This window comes from Selaginella moellendorffii, unplaced genomic scaffold (genome assembly GCF_000143415.4).
Source record: "Selaginella moellendorffii unplaced genomic scaffold, v1.0 SELMOscaffold_3, whole genome shotgun sequence".
NCBI lineage: Eukaryota > Viridiplantae > Streptophyta > Lycopodiopsida > Selaginellales > Selaginellaceae > Selaginella > Selaginella moellendorffii.
In genome coordinates this window covers 3,083,137-3,099,844 of record NW_003314264.1, presented here as the reverse complement: position 1 = coordinate 3,099,844, position 16,708 = coordinate 3,083,137, and the positions used below count along the sequence as shown (strand labels likewise).

Here is a 16,708-nt window from a genome sequence, read left to right as displayed (position 1 = left end):
GTACTCAGCAACACAGGTGACAAGGGGAGCTCTCAAATCATTTGATTTGCAGATGCAGATTATCTTAGAGATCCAAATGACAGAAATAAAAAACTAGTTAGTGTTTCAACATGCTTGGGCCTACATGTATTGGCTCACAGATATAACAGTTATTGTTGTATTCCACTTTAACCAGATCTAAAGAAGAATTGAAGAAGTAATTATAAGCATAATAATTTCCTTAAGCCAAGGTATATCTAGCTACAAAATCCCATTACAAACACATAAAAAAACATTTACCTTCTACAATGCCATTCAACTATACATGCAATGTGTTAACTGGCATTGACACTCAATGACCGTTGTCCAATAGGGAGCAATAGGGAGGCAGCAAGAGGAGTGGCTCACTAACTGTTCTTCTTAGCCTCAAGGTCACTGGAGTGTGATTGGGCCCACAATGTTTTTCTTTAGTGGAATCTGTAGTTTATAGTTCGAATTCATGCTTGAAGTACATTCCAAGGCTTATAAGATTCATCTTTCTTGAAACTTTTAGAATATGGCTAAATAAATTTTATTTTTCGCCCAAGAAAATGATAGTGAGATGTTTGTAAATCCTAATGAAACTCCCAACTCCCTACACAGTTTAGTATCCAATTTAGTTTTTGAAAGCCTCTTGGATGCTTTAGTAATACTAGAATACCATTGATTGGATTTCCTTTGTCGTTTAAACTTTTTTTTTGGCCAGATCTAGACATTCATAACACTTTCTTCGCTTCACACTGCAATTAACAACCTTGAGAGCAAACATCAAGACGTGGTTAAAAAAATCATTATTATAGATATTTAAATCTCTCGGCGTCTGCGAAGATGAGTTAAGATATTACACTCCTATGCGGCATTCGACACTAAATTCTTTGGCCGCCTCTGTGCGCTCATCGACTTCATGCGAATAACGATCTCGCAAACACAGAAGTAAACCACGAGACCTTGTCATCTTTTAAAAACGAATGAAAGCACTTTTGAAAACCAGGTACGATCCTTCTGCCACACGGTGAGTTTTGTAGGCTGGAGCTGAGGCTCCACACGAACCTCTGAAACTTGCACCTCGATCACATCCCTCTCCTGGAATGCAAAGCTCATGCCACCAAAAGCAAAGGAAAAGAAAGAAGCAACATACTTTCGCGCTGTCGAAATTGGGAAGAGTATCAGGGAGTTCGATGCAGGCCTCAAAAGCTTGTTCTTGTTCTTCTTGTTCTTCTTGTTCACTGTCTGATCCTGCTTGCTCACCAAGCTGTCTTGATTCCAGGGAAGAAATGGCTGCTTGATCTCCACCCTCGCTAGCCAAGGCCGTGCCTTCCTCTCGAGCTTCTGTATCTGGCATGGTTTCCTGTGGAGCTTCAGTTTCTAGCATGCTCTTTCCACGAGCTTCTGTATCTGGCATGGTTTCCTGTGGAGCTTCAGTTTCTAGCATGCTCTTTCCACGAGCTTCTGTATCTGGCATGGTTTCCTGTGGAGCTTCAGTTTCTAGCATGCTCTTTCCACGAGCTTCTGTATCTGCCATGGTTTCCTGTGGAGCTTCAGTTTCTAGCATGCTCTTTCCACGAGCTTCTGTATCTGCCATGGTTTCCTGTGGAGCTTCAGTTTCTAGCATGCTCTTTCCACGAGCTTCTTCAGCACCTGATAAACTTTCCTCTCGAGCTTCAGTGGCGTCGCCGTCTTCCATACCCTTGGCATCAAAATCCCAAGTCTGGGAGACAACCAGCGACGGCTTCTTTTCCGGCGTCGAGAAGACGCGGTTGGGGCCGGGCTGCCAGTGAATCCATCCATTCTGACATTGCAATACGAACTTATACTCGAAGACGCTCCCCTGTGGCACGTCCTGAGCAAGAAACACGCAATGAGGGTGACGAAGAGAAACGAAGAAATCCACTCCACACTTACGTCCTAGAGTGGTGCTTACTAGTTCTGTCGTCCAATTGTGACCATCAGACCACTCTAGAGGTATCGCTGCCCTGGGATCCCACTCCCCCAGCGCTGGATGGCCGCCAATCACTTTGAAATGCTCGCCAAACATGCATTGTCTCTGTAGCACGAACTTCACCCTCGTCACTCCGTCGCGTCCTGCAAGGAAGATAGGATCTTTAGAGCAAAATCCTCGAATCGATCGAGCCACGAAGAAAGATTTACCACCCTCTGAGGACGCGGAACCACCATTCTCATTTCCCTACATAAGCAAACATTAGCAAACGTCGCAATTGCTTCTCTCTCGCGACAGATCCACAAACCAGGTAGGAGGATCGCGCAGCGAAATCTCGCGCTTTGTGCCTCGAATTCCCACCCTGGATCGCGGCGATGGGGACGAGACTCACCCCCGGGACGCGCAGCATTGCATCGCCAAAAACCCTACCCCACTCGTCCCGTTGTTACCACAACACAAATATAAGCGAACAAAACCTGGCATTGATCAACAGGAAAATCAAATTCTCGCGATCTATTCCATTTCTCGTCATTGGTCTTCTACCGCTGCTTCTGGATCACCTCGGCTATTTACTTGTCCCAGCGCACGCACGAAGAAAGCTAGGTAAATAATGCCAGCTTAGCGGTAACAGTACGGAATGATTATATCCGTACAATGTCGAGCTTCGATTTCTTCTTCCTTTGATCACCTCCAACGCGCGGTGTGGAGGTAAGACGGCGGGGGCGTCGCAGAGCTCATAAACTACACAATAAAGGGTCATCACCGTTGGCCTTGAATTTTTGTTTAGATTGGGTTTCGATTGATCCACTGACCACTTTGGAGAAGTAGGGGCTCTCTTCTCGCTCCCACGGAGCCCTGTTGTTCTCCGCAATGATATCGGCATCAGGCTGCACGACAAAACATCAAAGTAAGATCGAAAGGAACAGATCTTAAGAACAAGAACTATCTCCCAAGAACTGGCTTTCCTTCTTAGTGACTTAGATTTGTTGGTGCCCCTTTGCAGAGGCGGCCCAAAAATTTTGATATGCCGCTTTAATGTGGCCAGCACACGGTATTCTTTAGTAAAAGGCGAAAGAATAGTTCGCTTTGCGCTGACCACACGGCTCTATAATATCACTCGAATGAACCCTCGCTCTTTATACCCACACCCTGCCCCAGTTCCACGCCAGTGCATGTGGGATATCTCAACACATCCCTACTTCAAACCTAACACGTGTCGCGAGCGTACCTTGTCCGTGTGGTTGGCCATGTTCTCCTCGGTCCCAAAGGGGGCCGACTGGGCGCACGGCACCGGGCTTACCGCGGGCGGTACCGCGGGCGGTAGCGGCTCGGGCGTGATCAAGTCGGGCGTCGCGCCCACATTGGGTCCGCCGCTGTTGCACGTCTTGCTCTTCTTCCACGCCCACTGCTCCTTCTCCCACGGCGGTAAGTCCGCCTGCTTGCGCGACTCGTACTTGGGCTGGTTGTACAGCGTCGCGTAGGGCGCATTCGCGGACGCCATCGATCGATCCTTCTCCCGGGATTGGCTGACCTAAAGATCCAAAAACTCTGTTGGCGCGGAAAAGGGGCAACCGTTCGTTGCCCAATCCCAGCCGTTCCTTTCGGACGAGATCTCTCTCGCTCTCTTCGTGTAGTACAGGCGGCTAGTAGCGATGGTGGTGATCACATAGCATCACCGAAAGAGATTTTATCAAAGCTTTTTTATCGTTTGAGTTCCAGGCATTTTCTGGATCTGTTCGATAAGATTGACCAAATCAAGTTCGTGAACAATGTAAACATCAGAGCTGTCAAGAGATGATTGCTTTTTCCACCATGCTGGATACGTAGGTAGCGAAAAGAATCGATCTCACGTTGCACACATGTACCAGTGAGAGTCAGCTCCCCCAGGCTAAAACACCGGCAAGAGGGACCCAATCGACGGCCCGTGATGCCTGGCTGGACGGCTGCGATCTTTTACTTTTTCGTTACTTAGCCCAATAGCTTTCCCTAATGGAGGCTTGTATATAGGTGCCGAGGGCCGGCTCGATGATCGGCTTCGTCACGGGCAGCGATCCTCCTCCGGACGCTCCAGGTACGCGCTCCTGGCGCCGCTGTGGCGATCGCGCAGCGGTGAATGTGGCTGCCTCTTTGGCCTGATTCGATCAGATGGTTCGGCCGATGAGCCGCTGGGGCTGCCCCAAGATTTTCTGGATTCTTCTAGTTCTTGCGCTGCTCGCCAGGATTTCTACTTGCCATTCCGCCAGAGGTGCATCCTGTCCGAAATGAGCAGTGATTCGCGTTCTCATTCAGGGATTTCGTGTGTGTGTGTGAGACAGGCACGATTTACAATCTACACAAATTCTTTTGCTCGGTCGATCGAGACGGGGATGGACAGATCGAGCGTCATGAAGCGACTAAGGTATGCGCTACTTGTTTGGAAGATTTTTCAACACCACTCTTTTTATTTGTGGTCCAGTTTCTGTCCGAACTGGACGCTTCGTCTGATGTTAAAGAAGAGGCCGGGGGCTCGTCAAGGGATGCTCCTCCTCTTGGGCCAAACTTTGAGTTTAGCTATGGAGGAACAACAATTTCTTCCGAGGAGATGAAGGTGAATCGTTGATTTTTTTTTTCTGGCTTTACGTAGCACTTACCGTGTCAAACTCTAACAGGATCACTTGCAAAATATGCTCACAGCTGATACGGTTGTGAACTGGGTCTCACACGGCTTGCAGCTTCCACAGTATGCGGATGCCTTCCAACGAAACGCCATCGACGGGCTTGACTTCCTTTCGCTCATTGAGAACGAAGGCCGTGCTCTTGCGGAAGAACTTGGAGTGTCGAGCTCGTTGCACCGGAGGAAGATAACAGGTGCCATTGTCCGTCTGATCTTCGGGTTTGGAACCACTCCCGGTGCTCCTCAGGGAATGGGTTGCCAACCTTCGAGTTGTGGTGGCATTCAGATCAACTGGGAGCCTCCGGCGACTGCTGGATATCCACCGTTTCATAAGTATCGGCTCTATAGGTGGTCCGGGGCAGCATCAGCGTGGTTGCCACTGGCCGATACGAAAGAGACTTCGTTTTTTGACAGCGGCGAGTTGTTCCTGGGAAAGGCTTATTCTTACAGGATGCAAACTTGGGGTGGTCATGGTCCGTCCGAGTGGGTTACTATCACCAACTGCACAGCGTCACCTCGCTCCGTTACATTGAATCCGGTTGCAAAGAATTCGGACTTCGTTCCTGCGCCATTAGTTCATGGTGCGAAGGTGGTGAACCTCAAGCAGCAAGAATCGGTCGAGACGAGCACTACTCCTTGGGGATGGATATGGTCTGTCAATGGCGGGCTTTTTCTCTTGGGAGTTCTTTCAAGGCAGAGCTTCTTTTTCCGCATGACGCTGGCCGCAGTGGTTGTGCTGAGAAAGTTCTTCAAGCGTGCGACTTTGACAGTTTATGCGGCTCGGGACAGTGAAAACTTTTGGCTGAGAACATTGGCTCGTGGTTTCGTGTCGCTATGCCGGGGATGGCTGTCAATACAGCGGAAGGTTTTTATCTTGTCGAAGCAAGCGTGCCCGCAACTAAGGTCGACGGAATGCATGGAGGAAAAAGTTCTCAGTCCCAGCGACAGCTTCCGTGACGCTATAGGATACTCGACTCCAGACTGCACCATAGATGAGATGCTCGCCGCTATTCAAAACGCCCAGTTAAACGAGAGCAAGAAGCTGGACATAGCGAGAACATTTGTCAGCATGGCCAGCACCCTCACCAAACTGGGGAAGTCGTCCAGCGCGATCGAACTGGATGCTTTAGAGGACAGTGCGGACTCGGGACAAACGGTGGAAGCTCGGTCTCTTTCCTCGCCTGCGAATCTAAATGAAAGCGAACGAAGCGCCGGCGGTTCCTTGAGAGAGCTGGAAGCCTCCGCTCTCAAGCAAAGAAGGCGGCACCGGTAAGCCTTGAGTTCGGTCGTTTTTTCACCAGCGGACTTAACCGACGCCGTGTGACTCTGCAGTTGCAACTACGATGGCTGCAAGCATCGCTTTGATCGGTGGTACAACCCGACGGACTGGCGTATGAGATTTAGCAAGCACTACTGCCGGGAGTGTCAGCGAGTGTTTTGCGTCAAGCACACTCGAATTTCTCCTCATGGTCCCGTTGGGAGGTGCGGCCTCGACAGCACTTGCGTCTGCGTGACGTGCTTTGGCCATCTTTCCATGGAAGTCCAAGACCGGCTCGAGCGCATCAACAAGCTCCGTGTTGGTCCTCCAGTCACGTCCGATTCTTCTCAGAGCAGCGCCAGCGAGATCAGAGATCCATTTCCTCCAGACTTTTCCACTCTGACGAGGGGATCTCTCTACCTGACTCGGGAACACTCGTCCAGCGGAAGCTTGAGCTCGAGAAGCAGCTCTTCTTCGAAGGAAGCGAACGACGATGCCTCTTTGCTCAAGGTACTGTGAAAGTTGTCTTCTCGATAGTTCGATGCTTGATTTCTTTTGTGCTTGGTATTTTTGTGCCAGGATTTTCACGACCAGTTAGCACGATGATAAAGGAGGATAGAAGAATCGTTCGTATAGACGCAAGTCGATCGAGAGTTTCGTGTTGATTTGTTTGGGACAAATCCAATATCCCAGTGTATAGAAAACCATTGTACCAATTAAAGATAAAACAAGAGCTTAATGTTAAAAAGATGCAAGAATATTGTATAAAACTAAAAGGGCTTTTGTATTTCGCGCCTATGTGGTAGGGTTTTGCGGACGAGCGCGAGGGATTGATCATGGCGCCAGGCCCAGGTTCGTGCGATCGCTCAAGATTCTGGTTTTGCTATGCGCCGTGGCGGTTTCTTGGATATCTGAGGCAAATTCCTGAAAATGCAGCTCGATTTCTCGCACTAGTTTGCATTCTTGCACTCGCGCAGCTCTTTCATGCTCAAGATCAGCCGCTGGTTCAGGAGAATGCCGCAGTACCGCTCGTTCCAGCGTATTTCGTCTACGGCGACTCCACTGTCGATGTCGGCAACAACAATTTCCTCAGGACGCTGGCCAGAGCCGATATTCCTCCGTATGGCAAGGATTTCGACACTCACGAGCCGACTGGACGATTTAGCAATGGTCGCTTGAGCATCGACTACCTTGGTAACGTTTGGTTTAAGCATTATCTGATAGCCTGGTTTTTTTGTGTTTTTTTTTTCCAGCAAAGTTCATCGGGCTTCCTTTCCCGGCTCCTTTCCTGAGCGGACTTAACATCACTACCATGCGACACGGTGCCAACTTCGCTTCTGCTGGGGCTGGAATTCTCAGTGAAAGTGGTGGCGACCTGGTAATTTTTCTTTCTCTTTGTTCTTCGAATACAAGTCATTGAGGCTTCGGGTGTTTTACCATACAGGGCCAACACATTCCTCTGGTCGAACAGATCCAGCAAGTGTCTGATTTCAAAGACCAACTGGTGTTTAATCACGGACGAGAAGCTGCTCGCAAGTTGATGTCCAGATCTCTGCACTACATCTCCATCGGAAGCAACGACTTCATTCACTACTACTTGAGGAACGTCTCCGGTGTAGAATCTGACATCTCGCCACTGGACTTCAACAACTTGCTCGTAGCAACGCTGGTTTCACAGCTCAAGGTACTGGTCTAGACAGCGTTTATGCTTTGCTGATGCGTTCTCCCCAGATCTTGTATGATGTCGGCGTTCGTAAAATGGTCGTCGTGGGTATTGGTCCTCTCGGATGCACACCTTACTTTCTATACGAAGACGGCAGCAAAACGGGCAGCTGTATCTCCGAGATCAACTTCATGGTGGAGGAATACAACAACGCTTTACGAGTCGAAGTGGAGAAGATGTATGAAAGCCACACAGATCTGGACGTTATCTACTGCGACATATACGACGGTTTGTTCCCGATCGTCCAAAATCCTTCGAGCTTTGGTACGTATGCACCATTCTAAAATTCTTCCTTGTGAAAATCTGATCACCTTAACAAATCTCAGGTTTCCAGACTGCAACCGTCGCGTGCTGTGGTATGGGACGATTCGGAGGGTGGCTGATGTGCTTGCTCCCAGAAATGGCCTGTCAGAACGCAAGCACCCACGTATGGTGGGACGAGTTTCATCCGACTGACCGTGCCAACGAGTTCTTGGCGAAGTCCATTTGGTCCGGCGATTCGTTCCAACTCTGCCACGAGATGACGCTCCAGCAACTGATAGCTCAACCGGATCGTAGCTCCGCGCCATAGGAGTTCGCTCTTTCTTTCGTTCTTTCTTTTTTTCTCTGCGATTCTTAACGTGGGGGTTCATGTGAACAGTGATGTCGATTGGCAGACCAAAAATTTCAGTAGCTACATTTTCCCTTTGGCCGTTTTCTAAACTTTTGGGCTTCGTCAAACTGATGGTGGAGAGTGCCTACCAGGTCCTAGGGCTTCAGCGCGACTGCTCCAATGCCGACATCAAGAAGGCGTTCCAGCAGCTGGCCAAGGCGACGCATCCGGATTTGCAAGGCGCTGGCGGCGGGGGAGACAGCGCTGCCCGCTTCATCCGCGTTCTAGCTGCGTACCAGGTCTGGCTTTAGTTTTGCTATTCGTGAGCTTAGCGTAGCTTGGGGTGCTTGTAGGCTGCAAGGGATTACATTCTTTCGAGTGGAGCTCACTGTCTTCCTTGCACAGATCTTGTCCGACCCACATAAGCGTTCCATCTATGACAGCGAGTTTTTTTCATCGTTTGGATCAGTGTCATCACCATCGTCTTCATCCCAAGCACCGCCCTCGAGAAAAGCAAAGCCGTCTAGAAACTGGGAGAGCTCCAACTGTGGCTTTTCCTACGCAGACGCTGCTGATGACTCGGAGGTGGTGGAATGGTTGAGGAAGTACCGATCCAAAGTTACCAGGATTGTCCATCAAAGGTCGGAGCTGGGACACACCACCAACCTCTACCAGGCATTCCTCACGGACTTGGCGGCAGCGCTGAAGAACATCTACCATGGCCCAGAGTGTCGAGGTCTCCGCGGGATACCGGATGCTTTCGAGGCCGAGGAAAGGGCCAGCACTCTCGTCGGTGACATACTCCAGCTCGTTTACGGCCGGTTTCTCTTCGCCACCGTCTCGGTGTCGCGGGTCCAGCTTAAAAACTTCCCCAGGGAGAGACAAGCGTGGGACGACGAGCAAAAGCTATGGCGGATGGTTGACGCAGCAGCTTATGACAAGCTAGAGCTCAAGATCAACGGAAGAGTCGCAGCTTACGCGCTAAGAAGGCCCTTGTACGCTGGAGACATCCGGGAAGAGCCTTTTATCGTCGACTCTATCTCGGTTTACTCGGACGATGACGCCGGTGCTGGCGAGCTCCTGGGAAGAATACAGGGACTGGCCGCCATGGACGCGGGGCTCCAAGGCGTTGTTTTCGACGGAGAGGGCGTCGTTACTCACACTGTTTTACAGCACAGGACACCCATGGTACGTACACGACGGCTTGAATTTCTAGTTGGAGTTTAGTTTCTCTATGAAAGCGGCATGACCTGACCAGACTTACAGGTGAGGCATCTTCACTGGTATAGAATTGGAGACGAGAGAATGCACTGTGATTGCCGGTGTAGGCGAGCGTGGCTGTTGCCTAGCAGGTGAATCACACGTTTGCTTTTTTCTTCCTTTTCTTGTTTTTCCAGAGGAAGGAATGACCGACGAAGGGAATGTTTTAGATACTGGTTGTTCCAGCCCAGATCACTCACTCACAACATCGGCGGCTGGTACATCGAGACGTTTAAGCCCAAGAGGAAAATCCCTTCGCCTTCGAAGTAAGCGATGGCTAGCTTTGTTGTTCTTCCGGATCCTCACTCCTTCGGATCTTCCAGATTAAACCCCGCGATCTTCATCCTAGCAGCAGCATACAAGACCTTGGATCGAGAGTCCACGAAGAAACGCAGCCTCGCGGCGTCGCTCAAGCACTCGGCCTTGAGAGCGTGGAAGCTACTAAACCGGAGATTGAGATGATGAGTCGTCTATGGCGTGATTTTAGGAATGGAATCGAACCCATGACCGTTGTGTATCACTGTCGTACCGTAGTGGCCGTACTCCACAGTCTTTTGGCGCGTCACCCCTAAAACCCCTCACGCATATTTCTGGGCCGGGCGAAGAGCGAGCGCCTCGATTTTTGAGTTCCATTCTTCCCGTCGGTCGCCTGGATCGGCGGCGCTGGCGACATTTTGGAGCTGCCGAGGTCAGTTTCTTGCCTTCCCTTGATCAATCGATCAATCGATCCAAGGCGAGGGCTTTCGCCGCGGCCTTGGCAGGCGGGGCATTTCCGGCTGTGGGAATCGCCGGGGCGATGGCGCAGGAGGATTCGTGCTGCGTAATCTGCGACGCGGCCAAATGCGATGTGTATTTCAGTCCCTGCTCGCATCGGGCTTGCAAGGACTGCGTACAAAAGATTCGAATAGCAAATGTATATAAGGTTCGTTGTTTCCTTGGCGCTTGGCTTGTGGTTCCTTGCTAAAGTTCTTCCCTGGCAGGCTGATAAGGGTGTTAAGTGTCCATTTTGCCGGCAAACGATCGAAGGGTACCTCGACGCTCCACCAACAAAGAATGAAACAGTAAATTTTCCAGCAAAGGTAGAGTATAGACCTTTACCCGAAGAAAATATTTTTGGGAGGAGGGGAAACATGTCGATCGGCAGAGGAAATGACTACATTCCTTGCCGAGCCGCGACTGGTGGGCTGAAAATGGTGTTTAAAGTTGCCGAAGTTCCTCCTGGGTATGTGATACCTCCTCTCCGGCCAGACGCAGACATCCATGCTATGGCGTTTGATAAGGTGAGAGCTCTTCTGATTTCTCCTTTCTTTGTGCATGCTGCTAACCAACGAACGATGCCCAGAGAGCTATCAATCTAGTTTTTATGCTGCGGGAAGACTATTCTAAACGGCATAAAGTGGCAAAGACTTGTCGGGATGTGCTTACTCCTTTTGCTTTGAGGCTAGCACTGCATGGTTTGTTTCTTTTGCTGCTCTTATGGAAATCTCACTTCGTTTTTGGTATCCAGGATCAGCAAATTATGTGCTTCAGGGCATGCTAGATTATGCAGCAGCATTTCGTGACGACACGACAAATGGAGAATCATTTTTTACTGCACTTGTTCGGTCGCTATGCCGGAAGAATGGATTTGTTAAAGCTGCTCATGATCCCCGTGGGACTTTCTCTGTACAGAAAATGGTATGTTTTGTTCTTAATGTTTCCTTGGCCTGACTCTCTTCCAGCTTTCGTTAGTGCAAGGTTCTGAAGAGCTTAGGTTAGTAATGAAGGGCATCACTGGATCAGTGGTAAGTGGAACAGTGGTCCCCGATCTTGACCTTAACTCCAAGTTGTAGGCGGCTATGTCTCTACATCAATCTGGAGCATATGTCATCCAATGGTTGGTCAGTATATACTGTAGACTATTATCGACATTTCTACTTGCTCATCTTATGTTCCAGGCTGAGAGATTGATATCATCGCTTAGATGTCCTGGTCCACAACCTCGTTTTCCTGAAGATGAAGCTGTGAAAAGTTTAGCGCATTTAGCTATGGAGATGACAACGAATGCTGATATTTTAAACATTGGAGTTCATCCGGTACGATCTCGTTTGCTGGATACCTGCGGGTTCACATCTTTTGGCAGGTAACTGGACCACTCCTTGTTGAAATTATTCGGTGGTCATTACCCGACGATCGATCAATGAAAGCGGCTGTGATTGTAGCCCGTCATGCTAAAAAACTTACAGGTTTAGAAAATGGTCATAGAATCCTTCAAGGTATATTGAGGTATGTTGAGTATGCATCGCATCGTTCGTCTGTGATGCTAACCTTGTTTGATGTGTTGAACAGTGTAGAAGTTAAAGAAGTAGCTGAAGAACTAATCAAGAATCTGGAAGGAAAATACCCTGATATGTTAATGGATTCTATATCATGGAAATTAGTTCAAGCGTGCCTAGCTACTCGTTGCGGTATGTGACTTGTAGCATTGAATGTCTCTAACATTTTCTATCGCAGTTGACGAGAGCAGCCGTCTATTAATCATTGACGAACTTTTAGATTCTCTTGACAGCGCTTCCGAGATTACTGATATGCATCATGGCTGTAAGGTCTTGGTATTTGGATTGGCAACTTTGACTCAAAGGTCTGGACCTTCATAGGTTTTTCTATTTCGATATTACTCATGGCGTATGCGTGTGCTTCAGCTCTTTGGAGGATCGTCTTCAAGTTCTCAAATCAAGAGTTTACTCGAGAAAGTTCGAGAGCCTATACGACGGTGTGGAAGGCATGAGATGGTCCTTGTTTGAGTCAGAAGCAACAGACGATGAGACATCACCACGGATCAGCCAGGGTCTTTCAGAAGACTCAGTATGTGCAGTTTCTATGGACGTGGACGGGGATTATGAGGAGCAGGAACAGGCTGAGAGCGTAACTTCCGATTCTTCTTCACCTTCGCCTTGTCAGGGAGTTGCGGTTCAGCCCAGAGTTCCTTCACCATCTATGAAAACATACCAAGCCGAGAATTTTAGTCATCGTACTGATGAGCCGCTTCTACCGCTTCCTTCTCTTCCAACGGTGAAGCCCGGTACGTATGCGCCTCCTCACGTTCGCCAGGCATTAGCACTAGCGAATACATCTTGTCGAGTAGCATCAGCGATAGATCAACCAGTCTCTAGAACAGGAACTCCTCCCACAGGTGGTAGTAGCCTGGGAGCTATTGGGAGCCAACGAGAAAATTCTCTTGGGCGATCAAGCTGCGTCGTGTGCTCGAGTCGGAATGCCAGCACAGTAAGTGTTGTCTTTGTTTTTCTACGTTTTATCTAATGGCTGTGCAAATGTATTGCAGGTGTTTCTGGATTGTTCGCATATGTGCTGCTGTCTCTCCTGTGCATACTCCAGGAGTTCGTGCCCGGTATGCGCGATGCCGATCCGCCAGGTGATCAAGGTGGAGTCTTCCGCAGCAGCTACTACAAGTTCATCGCAAGTTTCCTCGTCATGCAAGAGTCCGACTGTGTATCCGTCCGCAAGCGATCTTTTGCCGTCGGATCTGTTCCAGACCATCTCCCTCAGCTGCGACAGTCCTCCGGTTAGCAGCCAGCACTTTCTCACCGCTAGCAGCGAGCAGCAATTCTCTCCGGTTATTAGCAGCGGCCAGCAGCAATTCTCTTCGGTTATTAGCAGCAGCCAGCAGCAATTCGTTCCGGTTATTAGCAGCAGCCAGCAGCAGCAATTCTCTCCAGCTATTAGCAACCAGCAGGTCTCCTGTGCCACGTCTGGACTGGAAAGGTTTGGGATTTCACGCTCGCTGCCATCGACAAGCTATCCTGGGACTGGATACTATGCTGCTACTCCGCGCCCGGCTCCTGTGAACACCACCATTTCGACGACCACAAGAGCTGTGGCTGGGCCTCGGCCGTATAGACCGCCTGACGTTTTCAACACTGGCAGATTTGGATGAAAACTCAAGTTGCGATAAGTGTTCGTTAGCTCGTTTACAATCAAGCGAAAACGGTCGATGGCGAGCTTGCTTAAACCAGGTTCGCGTTCTCTAGTTTTCTCCTCGTAGAATAGGAGCGATCGCTTGATCGATATGACATCTCCGACGCAGGGGATTGGGCGAAGAGCGTCTCAAACACACGGCGATGCGAGTCGTCGTTGAAGCAAAACCACGAAAGATGGCCCTCGCCGTCGAGTTCATGGAGCTCCACCGTCTGCGGCAGCGTCGACTTGATCCAGCGCTGCAGCTCCAGCGACACCAGCCGGTCGTCGCTTCCCTGCCAGATGTGGATCGGCCCCGCGAAGCACCGCCCAACCTCGTCAAGCTCGAATCCCCAGTCGCAGGAGCAAAGCAGCTCCAAGTCCTTGGCCAGCCCAGCGCCTTGGTTGAAAGTGATCGACTCAAGGTTGTCCCTGCTTCCGCAAAGTTGGCGCGAGCGAGAGACAAAAATCTAGCGAGTGACTTACTTGAGCAGGAGTCCGGCGAATTCGTGCTGCGCGAGGTGCTTTTGATCCGGGGGAGAAAGCGTCGCCTTGCAGTGATCCACCCATCGCTGCCCCGCTCGGCGAGCGAGCACAAATCGCGCATAGAGGCGGAGGATCGAAGGTGGAACATACTTCATATACGAGAAGAGAAGCTTGGTGTTTGGAGTGAGAGTCGAGATCATGGACTTGCGCTGAGCATCCGAAATTCCCTGCTCAAAGTAGAAAGATCACAAGAACACGAGAGAGTGATCCTTTTCAAGGAAAGAGTTTGCCTACCTTCCACCAGTAGTTTCCAACGGGCGCCCAGAGAGCAATGCCGTGGATCCTGTGAGGAATGTACCGCGCGGCAGCCCAGCAGTAGCCAGCGCCGCCCGAGTATCCGAGGAGCCACACCCTGCGCCCCAGCTCCAGCTTGTCGATGATGGCCTCCAAATCCACCGCCGACGAGCGCAGGGTCTGGTTGGGGTCGGGATCGCTCTTGCCATATCCTGCCCTGTCAATCACGACCAGCCGCACGCCAAATTCCTCCAGGAGCTCCTGGCGAACACCTACATTCTTGGTTCTTCTTCTTGGAGCTCAACAAGAGGCAAAAAGAGAGGAGAAATCCTACCAGGAATCGCTGCGATCCGGGACGATCCAAGTCCGTGGAGAACCAGGAGCGATCGCAACGCCGCCTCGCGCGGGCAGCCCAGCTCCCGAAACGCTACCAATCTTCCATCGCCGAGCTTCACGTAGTCCAAATCCATTGGCGGTGAAGTGGTGCGGTGGCGTAAAGAGGAAAGAAAAAAAATTTGAGCAACTGGGGATTTGGTTCCACTGAGCATCGATCTCAGGACCTTTTGCGTGTTAAGCAAATGTGATAACCACTACACTATAGAACCAGATGATGACACAACCCTCACGCAAGATTTTCCCAAAGTAAATCGCACTAAACGGGTCCAGTGCTGGGATTTCACGTGGCAGAAAGGAATATTTCATCTGTGTGTCAACTAGGTTCCATAGTGTAGTGGCTATCACGTTTGCTTCACACGCAAAAGGTCCTGAGTTCGAGACTCAGTGGAACCACCTCAAAGTCAAAATTTACTTTTAGCTGCACACTTGAGTGGGCTTTTTGGGGGAGGGAAATTTTGCTGCTCTCTCTCTCATTGGATGGGTCCTGTAGTGAAGTGGTTAACACGTTTGCTTTACACGCAAAAGATCCTGAGTTCGAAACTCAGCGGGACCAAGAGTACGAAGGATTTTTTTATGCTATTTTTTGGTAACTGAAAAATACTAAAATAATTTTCTGTGCATGGATGGTTTTCTTGTTATTCTTATTTATTAATTTAATTAATAAAATGGAATTTTAATTAGAAACATGTTTATAATTAATAATACAAGATTAATCTTATTGCATATCAACCATTAGATGGTAGAATAAACTAGAATATACTAAGAAGCATTTAGAAAAGTTTATAAATTATAAACATGTTTATAAATTATAAATATAAAATTAATCTAAATGAATAACAACTGTTAGATGGTAGAATATCCTAGAATATCCAAGCATAATCTAGGTATATTCTCTACCACCCCTAAGCAAACCAATAATAGACATCAACAGCAAAAAAGGCCAATTTTCATTTCAAATTTAAAAAAAAATGTTAATGTTTTAGAAAAATGCCATCTTAACCTTAACCTTAACATCAATATTAATCTAAAATTTCTTTTGTCCAAAAAATTAATAACAATTTAATAGTTAAAATAATTTTGTACCTTGCTTAAGAAGAATTTGGTTTAAGGGTGTAAAGAATATACTTGAATGTGCTTTTGCAGAGGAAGAGCATAAAAGATAGGTTTTAGAGCTTGAGAGGAAAGATCTCAAGCATCTGGGCAATCTAGGAAGCCATCTGCTGCCTCTCTAGAAACACATGGATAAGCCATAGGTAGCAAATCATTAATCCCTGCCTTCCCCATAGACAACCTCATATGTTGTAGCTAGCCCATGGACTTTGGATCCTGTCTGATGGGATGTACTTCTTCTACAAAAACAACTTGCAACACTAGATGCCATTGGCCTTGAAAACGCATGCCTGTCAATGCAGCAGTCCAAGAGGCGGGAGAAGGTGATGTTGGGGAGCTGGCTGGCAAAGAGCCGAAGAGGCTGGGATAAGTTTTATGTAGGGATTGTGTATCAAGTAATCCAGCTCCAATGTCTAGATGGCTTTGCCATTTTCAGGTAGTCACAGAGGGTTTACTTCCTAGGCACTAGACACATGCTGCACTCATCCATGCTCCTGGATTTTCCATAAACATTCAGTAGGCAAGTATCTAAGCTGTTGCTCTTAATATCCTTGCATGAATCCCCTCTTCGCATAAATTAGTCTACACAAGGAGCTAGAATGGACCATTCTTGTCCATGAGAAGAAAAAACAATCAAACTGTTTTAAGGACTTTTGAGTGTGGGGACATATTGCATTTAAAAATTTCTGTACTTTATTTAGATTGTGCACTTAAATTTTATCAAGGAAATCCCACTCTTTTAAATATTGAAGATTATTTGTATCATCAGTATCTTTTAATAATTTTTTTATTAGTAAACGGTTTATATATATATATATATATATATATATATATATATATATATATATATATATATATATATATATATATATATATATGCGTGTGTGTGTGTGTGGATATAATTTTATAAAACAATATAATAGGCTTAAACACTACTATATTATCTGTTGGTTTGATAACTAGATATTTTCTGTTTATTTAGAAATCATAACAGTAAATAAGAATAAATATAAGCACCTAGAAGG

At 48.2% G+C, this 16,708-nt stretch overlaps 6 protein-coding genes and 4 non-coding genes across 14 annotated transcripts; 6 read left to right on the top strand and 4 right to left on the bottom strand.

The window, feature by feature from the left end:
• Positions 1-790: 790 nt before the first annotated feature.
• Positions 791-2,501, bottom strand: LOC9655306 (acidic repeat-containing protein). Of its 3 annotated transcripts, XM_024668560.1 has the most exons (6): positions 2,434-2,501; positions 2,265-2,382; positions 2,167-2,203; positions 1,940-2,100; positions 1,157-1,858; positions 791-1,101 (listed from the first exon to the last, which is right to left on the bottom strand). In XM_024668560.1, the coding sequence occupies exons 1-6, from the start codon at positions 2,487-2,489 to the stop codon at positions 970-972; spliced, it is 1,206 nt and encodes a 401-aa protein (XP_024524328.1). In that variant the 5' UTR covers positions 2,490-2,501; the 3' UTR covers positions 791-969. The 3 variants fall into 3 exon arrangements, with proteins under 3 accessions (XP_024524328.1, XP_024524326.1, XP_024524327.1); XM_024668558.1 differs by having other exon boundaries at positions 838-1,858; XM_024668559.1 differs by having other exon boundaries at positions 838-1,858; positions 2,170-2,203.
• Positions 2,502-2,946: 445 nt separating this feature from the next.
• On the bottom strand, positions 2,947-3,063 carry LOC112344235. The gene has a single exon (XR_002991637.1). It is a non-coding gene; the product is annotated as a U5 spliceosomal RNA (small nuclear RNA).
• An 896-nt stretch (positions 3,064-3,959) lies between these two features.
• Positions 3,960-6,616, top strand: LOC112343662. The gene is made up of 6 exons (XM_024667494.1): positions 3,960-4,202; positions 4,273-4,355; positions 4,413-4,544; positions 4,606-5,879; positions 5,943-6,378; positions 6,448-6,616. Exons 1-6 carry the CDS (start codon positions 4,103-4,105, stop codon positions 6,472-6,474), a joined length of 2,052 nt encoding a protein of 683 aa, XP_024523262.1. The 5' UTR covers positions 3,960-4,102; the 3' UTR covers positions 6,475-6,616.
• A 60-nt stretch (positions 6,617-6,676) lies between these two features.
• On the top strand, positions 6,677-8,180 carry LOC9643594 (GDSL esterase/lipase 7). Of its 3 annotated transcripts, XM_024667522.1 has the most exons (6): positions 6,677-6,720; positions 6,805-7,062; positions 7,122-7,246; positions 7,313-7,552; positions 7,600-7,855; positions 7,918-8,180. In XM_024667522.1, exons 1-6 carry the CDS (start codon positions 6,705-6,707, stop codon positions 8,160-8,162), a joined length of 1,140 nt encoding a protein of 379 aa, XP_024523290.1. In that variant the 5' UTR covers positions 6,677-6,704; the 3' UTR covers positions 8,163-8,180. The 3 variants fall into 3 exon arrangements, with proteins under 3 accessions (XP_024523290.1, XP_002963776.1, XP_024523295.1); XM_002963730.2 differs by having other exon boundaries at positions 6,678-7,062; XM_024667527.1 differs by having other exon boundaries at positions 6,678-7,062; positions 7,926-8,143.
• On the top strand, positions 8,136-9,960 carry LOC112343665. Its single transcript, XM_024667505.1, has 5 exons — positions 8,136-8,482; positions 8,589-9,371; positions 9,450-9,535; positions 9,614-9,709; positions 9,767-9,960. The coding sequence occupies exons 1-5, from the start codon at positions 8,234-8,236 to the stop codon at positions 9,903-9,905; spliced, it is 1,353 nt and encodes a 450-aa protein (XP_024523273.1). The 5' UTR covers positions 8,136-8,233; the 3' UTR covers positions 9,906-9,960.
• An 83-nt stretch (positions 9,961-10,043) lies between these two features.
• On the top strand, positions 10,044-13,466 carry LOC112343659. The gene is made up of 13 exons (XM_024667485.1): positions 10,044-10,131; positions 10,205-10,365; positions 10,424-10,723; positions 10,786-10,897; positions 10,951-11,120; positions 11,165-11,227; positions 11,276-11,323; positions 11,381-11,518; positions 11,566-11,708; positions 11,772-11,890; positions 11,937-12,063; positions 12,125-12,707; positions 12,766-13,466. Exons 2-13 carry the CDS (start codon positions 10,240-10,242, stop codon positions 13,375-13,377), a joined length of 2,541 nt encoding a protein of 846 aa, XP_024523253.1. The 5' UTR covers positions 10,044-10,131; positions 10,205-10,239; the 3' UTR covers positions 13,378-13,466.
• LOC9655305 lies at positions 13,369-14,689 on the bottom strand. The gene is made up of 4 exons (XM_002963337.2): positions 14,512-14,689; positions 14,178-14,449; positions 13,884-14,110; positions 13,369-13,829 (listed from the first exon to the last, which is right to left on the bottom strand). The coding sequence occupies exons 1-4, from the start codon at positions 14,645-14,647 to the stop codon at positions 13,448-13,450; spliced, it is 1,017 nt and encodes a 338-aa protein (XP_002963383.2). The 5' UTR covers positions 14,648-14,689; the 3' UTR covers positions 13,369-13,447.
• Positions 14,690-14,709: 20 nt separating this feature from the next.
• On the bottom strand, positions 14,710-14,782 carry TRNAV-AAC. The gene has a single exon. It is a non-coding gene; the product is annotated as a tRNA-Val (tRNA).
• Positions 14,783-14,893: 111 nt separating this feature from the next.
• On the top strand, positions 14,894-14,966 carry TRNAV-CAC. The gene has a single exon. It is a non-coding gene; the product is annotated as a tRNA-Val (tRNA).
• Positions 14,967-15,053: 87 nt separating this feature from the next.
• TRNAV-UAC lies at positions 15,054-15,126 on the top strand. Its single transcript has one exon. It is a non-coding gene; the product is annotated as a tRNA-Val (tRNA).
• Positions 15,127-16,708: the final 1,582 nt, after the last annotated feature.

What these genes read in the sequence shown, in the direction of transcription:
- LOC9655306 (XM_024668558.1), bottom strand. Translation starts at nt 2,489, where the DNA reads ATGACGAGAAATGGAATAGATCGCGAGAATTTGATTTTCCTGTTGATC. An exon ending in TTCCTGTTGATCAATGCCAG is followed by an intron (nt 2,383 to 2,433) that starts GTTTTGTTCGCT and finishes CGAGTGGGGTAG; the next exon opens with GGTTTTTGGCGATGCAATGC. An exon ending in ACAATTGGACGACAGAACTA is followed by an intron (nt 1,859 to 1,939) that starts GTAAGCACCACT and finishes TTTCTTGCTCAG; the next exon opens with GACGTGCCACAGGGGAGCGT.
- LOC112343662 (XM_024667494.1), top strand. Translation starts at nt 4,103, where the DNA reads ATGGTTCGGCCGATGAGCCGCTGGGGCTGCCCCAAGATTTTCTGGATT. An exon ending in AGCGTCATGAAGCGACTAAG is followed by an intron (nt 4,356 to 4,412) that starts GTATGCGCTACT and finishes TTTGTGGTCCAG; the next exon opens with TTTCTGTCCGAACTGGACGC. An exon ending in AAGCAAAGAAGGCGGCACCG is followed by an intron (nt 5,880 to 5,942) that starts GTAAGCCTTGAG and finishes GTGACTCTGCAG; the next exon opens with TTGCAACTACGATGGCTGCA.
- LOC9643594 (XM_002963730.2), top strand. Translation starts at nt 6,705, where the DNA reads ATGGCGCCAGGCCCAGGTTCGTGCGATCGCTCAAGATTCTGGTTTTGC. An exon ending in CTTGAGCATCGACTACCTTG is followed by an intron (nt 7,063 to 7,121) that starts GTAACGTTTGGT and finishes TTTTTTTTCCAG; the next exon opens with CAAAGTTCATCGGGCTTCCT. An exon ending in CCAAAATCCTTCGAGCTTTG is followed by an intron (nt 7,856 to 7,917) that starts GTACGTATGCAC and finishes AACAAATCTCAG; the next exon opens with GTTTCCAGACTGCAACCGTC.
- LOC112343665 (XM_024667505.1), top strand. Translation starts at nt 8,234, where the DNA reads ATGTCGATTGGCAGACCAAAAATTTCAGTAGCTACATTTTCCCTTTGG. An exon ending in TACAGCACAGGACACCCATG is followed by an intron (nt 9,372 to 9,449) that starts GTACGTACACGA and finishes CCAGACTTACAG; the next exon opens with GTGAGGCATCTTCACTGGTA. An exon ending in GCGTGGCTGTTGCCTAGCAG is followed by an intron (nt 9,536 to 9,613) that starts GTGAATCACACG and finishes GGAATGTTTTAG; the next exon opens with ATACTGGTTGTTCCAGCCCA.
- LOC112343659 (XM_024667485.1), top strand. Translation starts at nt 10,240, where the DNA reads ATGGCGCAGGAGGATTCGTGCTGCGTAATCTGCGACGCGGCCAAATGC. An exon ending in ATCCTTCAAGGTATATTGAG is followed by an intron (nt 11,709 to 11,771) that starts GTATGTTGAGTA and finishes TGTGTTGAACAG; the next exon opens with TGTAGAAGTTAAAGAAGTAG. An exon ending in TTGGCAACTTTGACTCAAAG is followed by an intron (nt 12,064 to 12,124) that starts GTCTGGACCTTC and finishes CGTGTGCTTCAG; the next exon opens with CTCTTTGGAGGATCGTCTTC.
- LOC9655305 (XM_002963337.2), bottom strand. Translation starts at nt 14,647, where the DNA reads ATGGATTTGGACTACGTGAAGCTCGGCGATGGAAGATTGGTAGCGTTT. An exon ending in TTGGAAACTACTGGTGGAAG is followed by an intron (nt 14,111 to 14,177) that starts GTAGGCAAACTC and finishes TACTTTGAGCAG; the next exon opens with GGAATTTCGGATGCTCAGCG. An exon ending in TTCGCCGGACTCCTGCTCAA is followed by an intron (nt 13,830 to 13,883) that starts GTAAGTCACTCG and finishes TTGCGGAAGCAG; the next exon opens with GGACAACCTTGAGTCGATCA.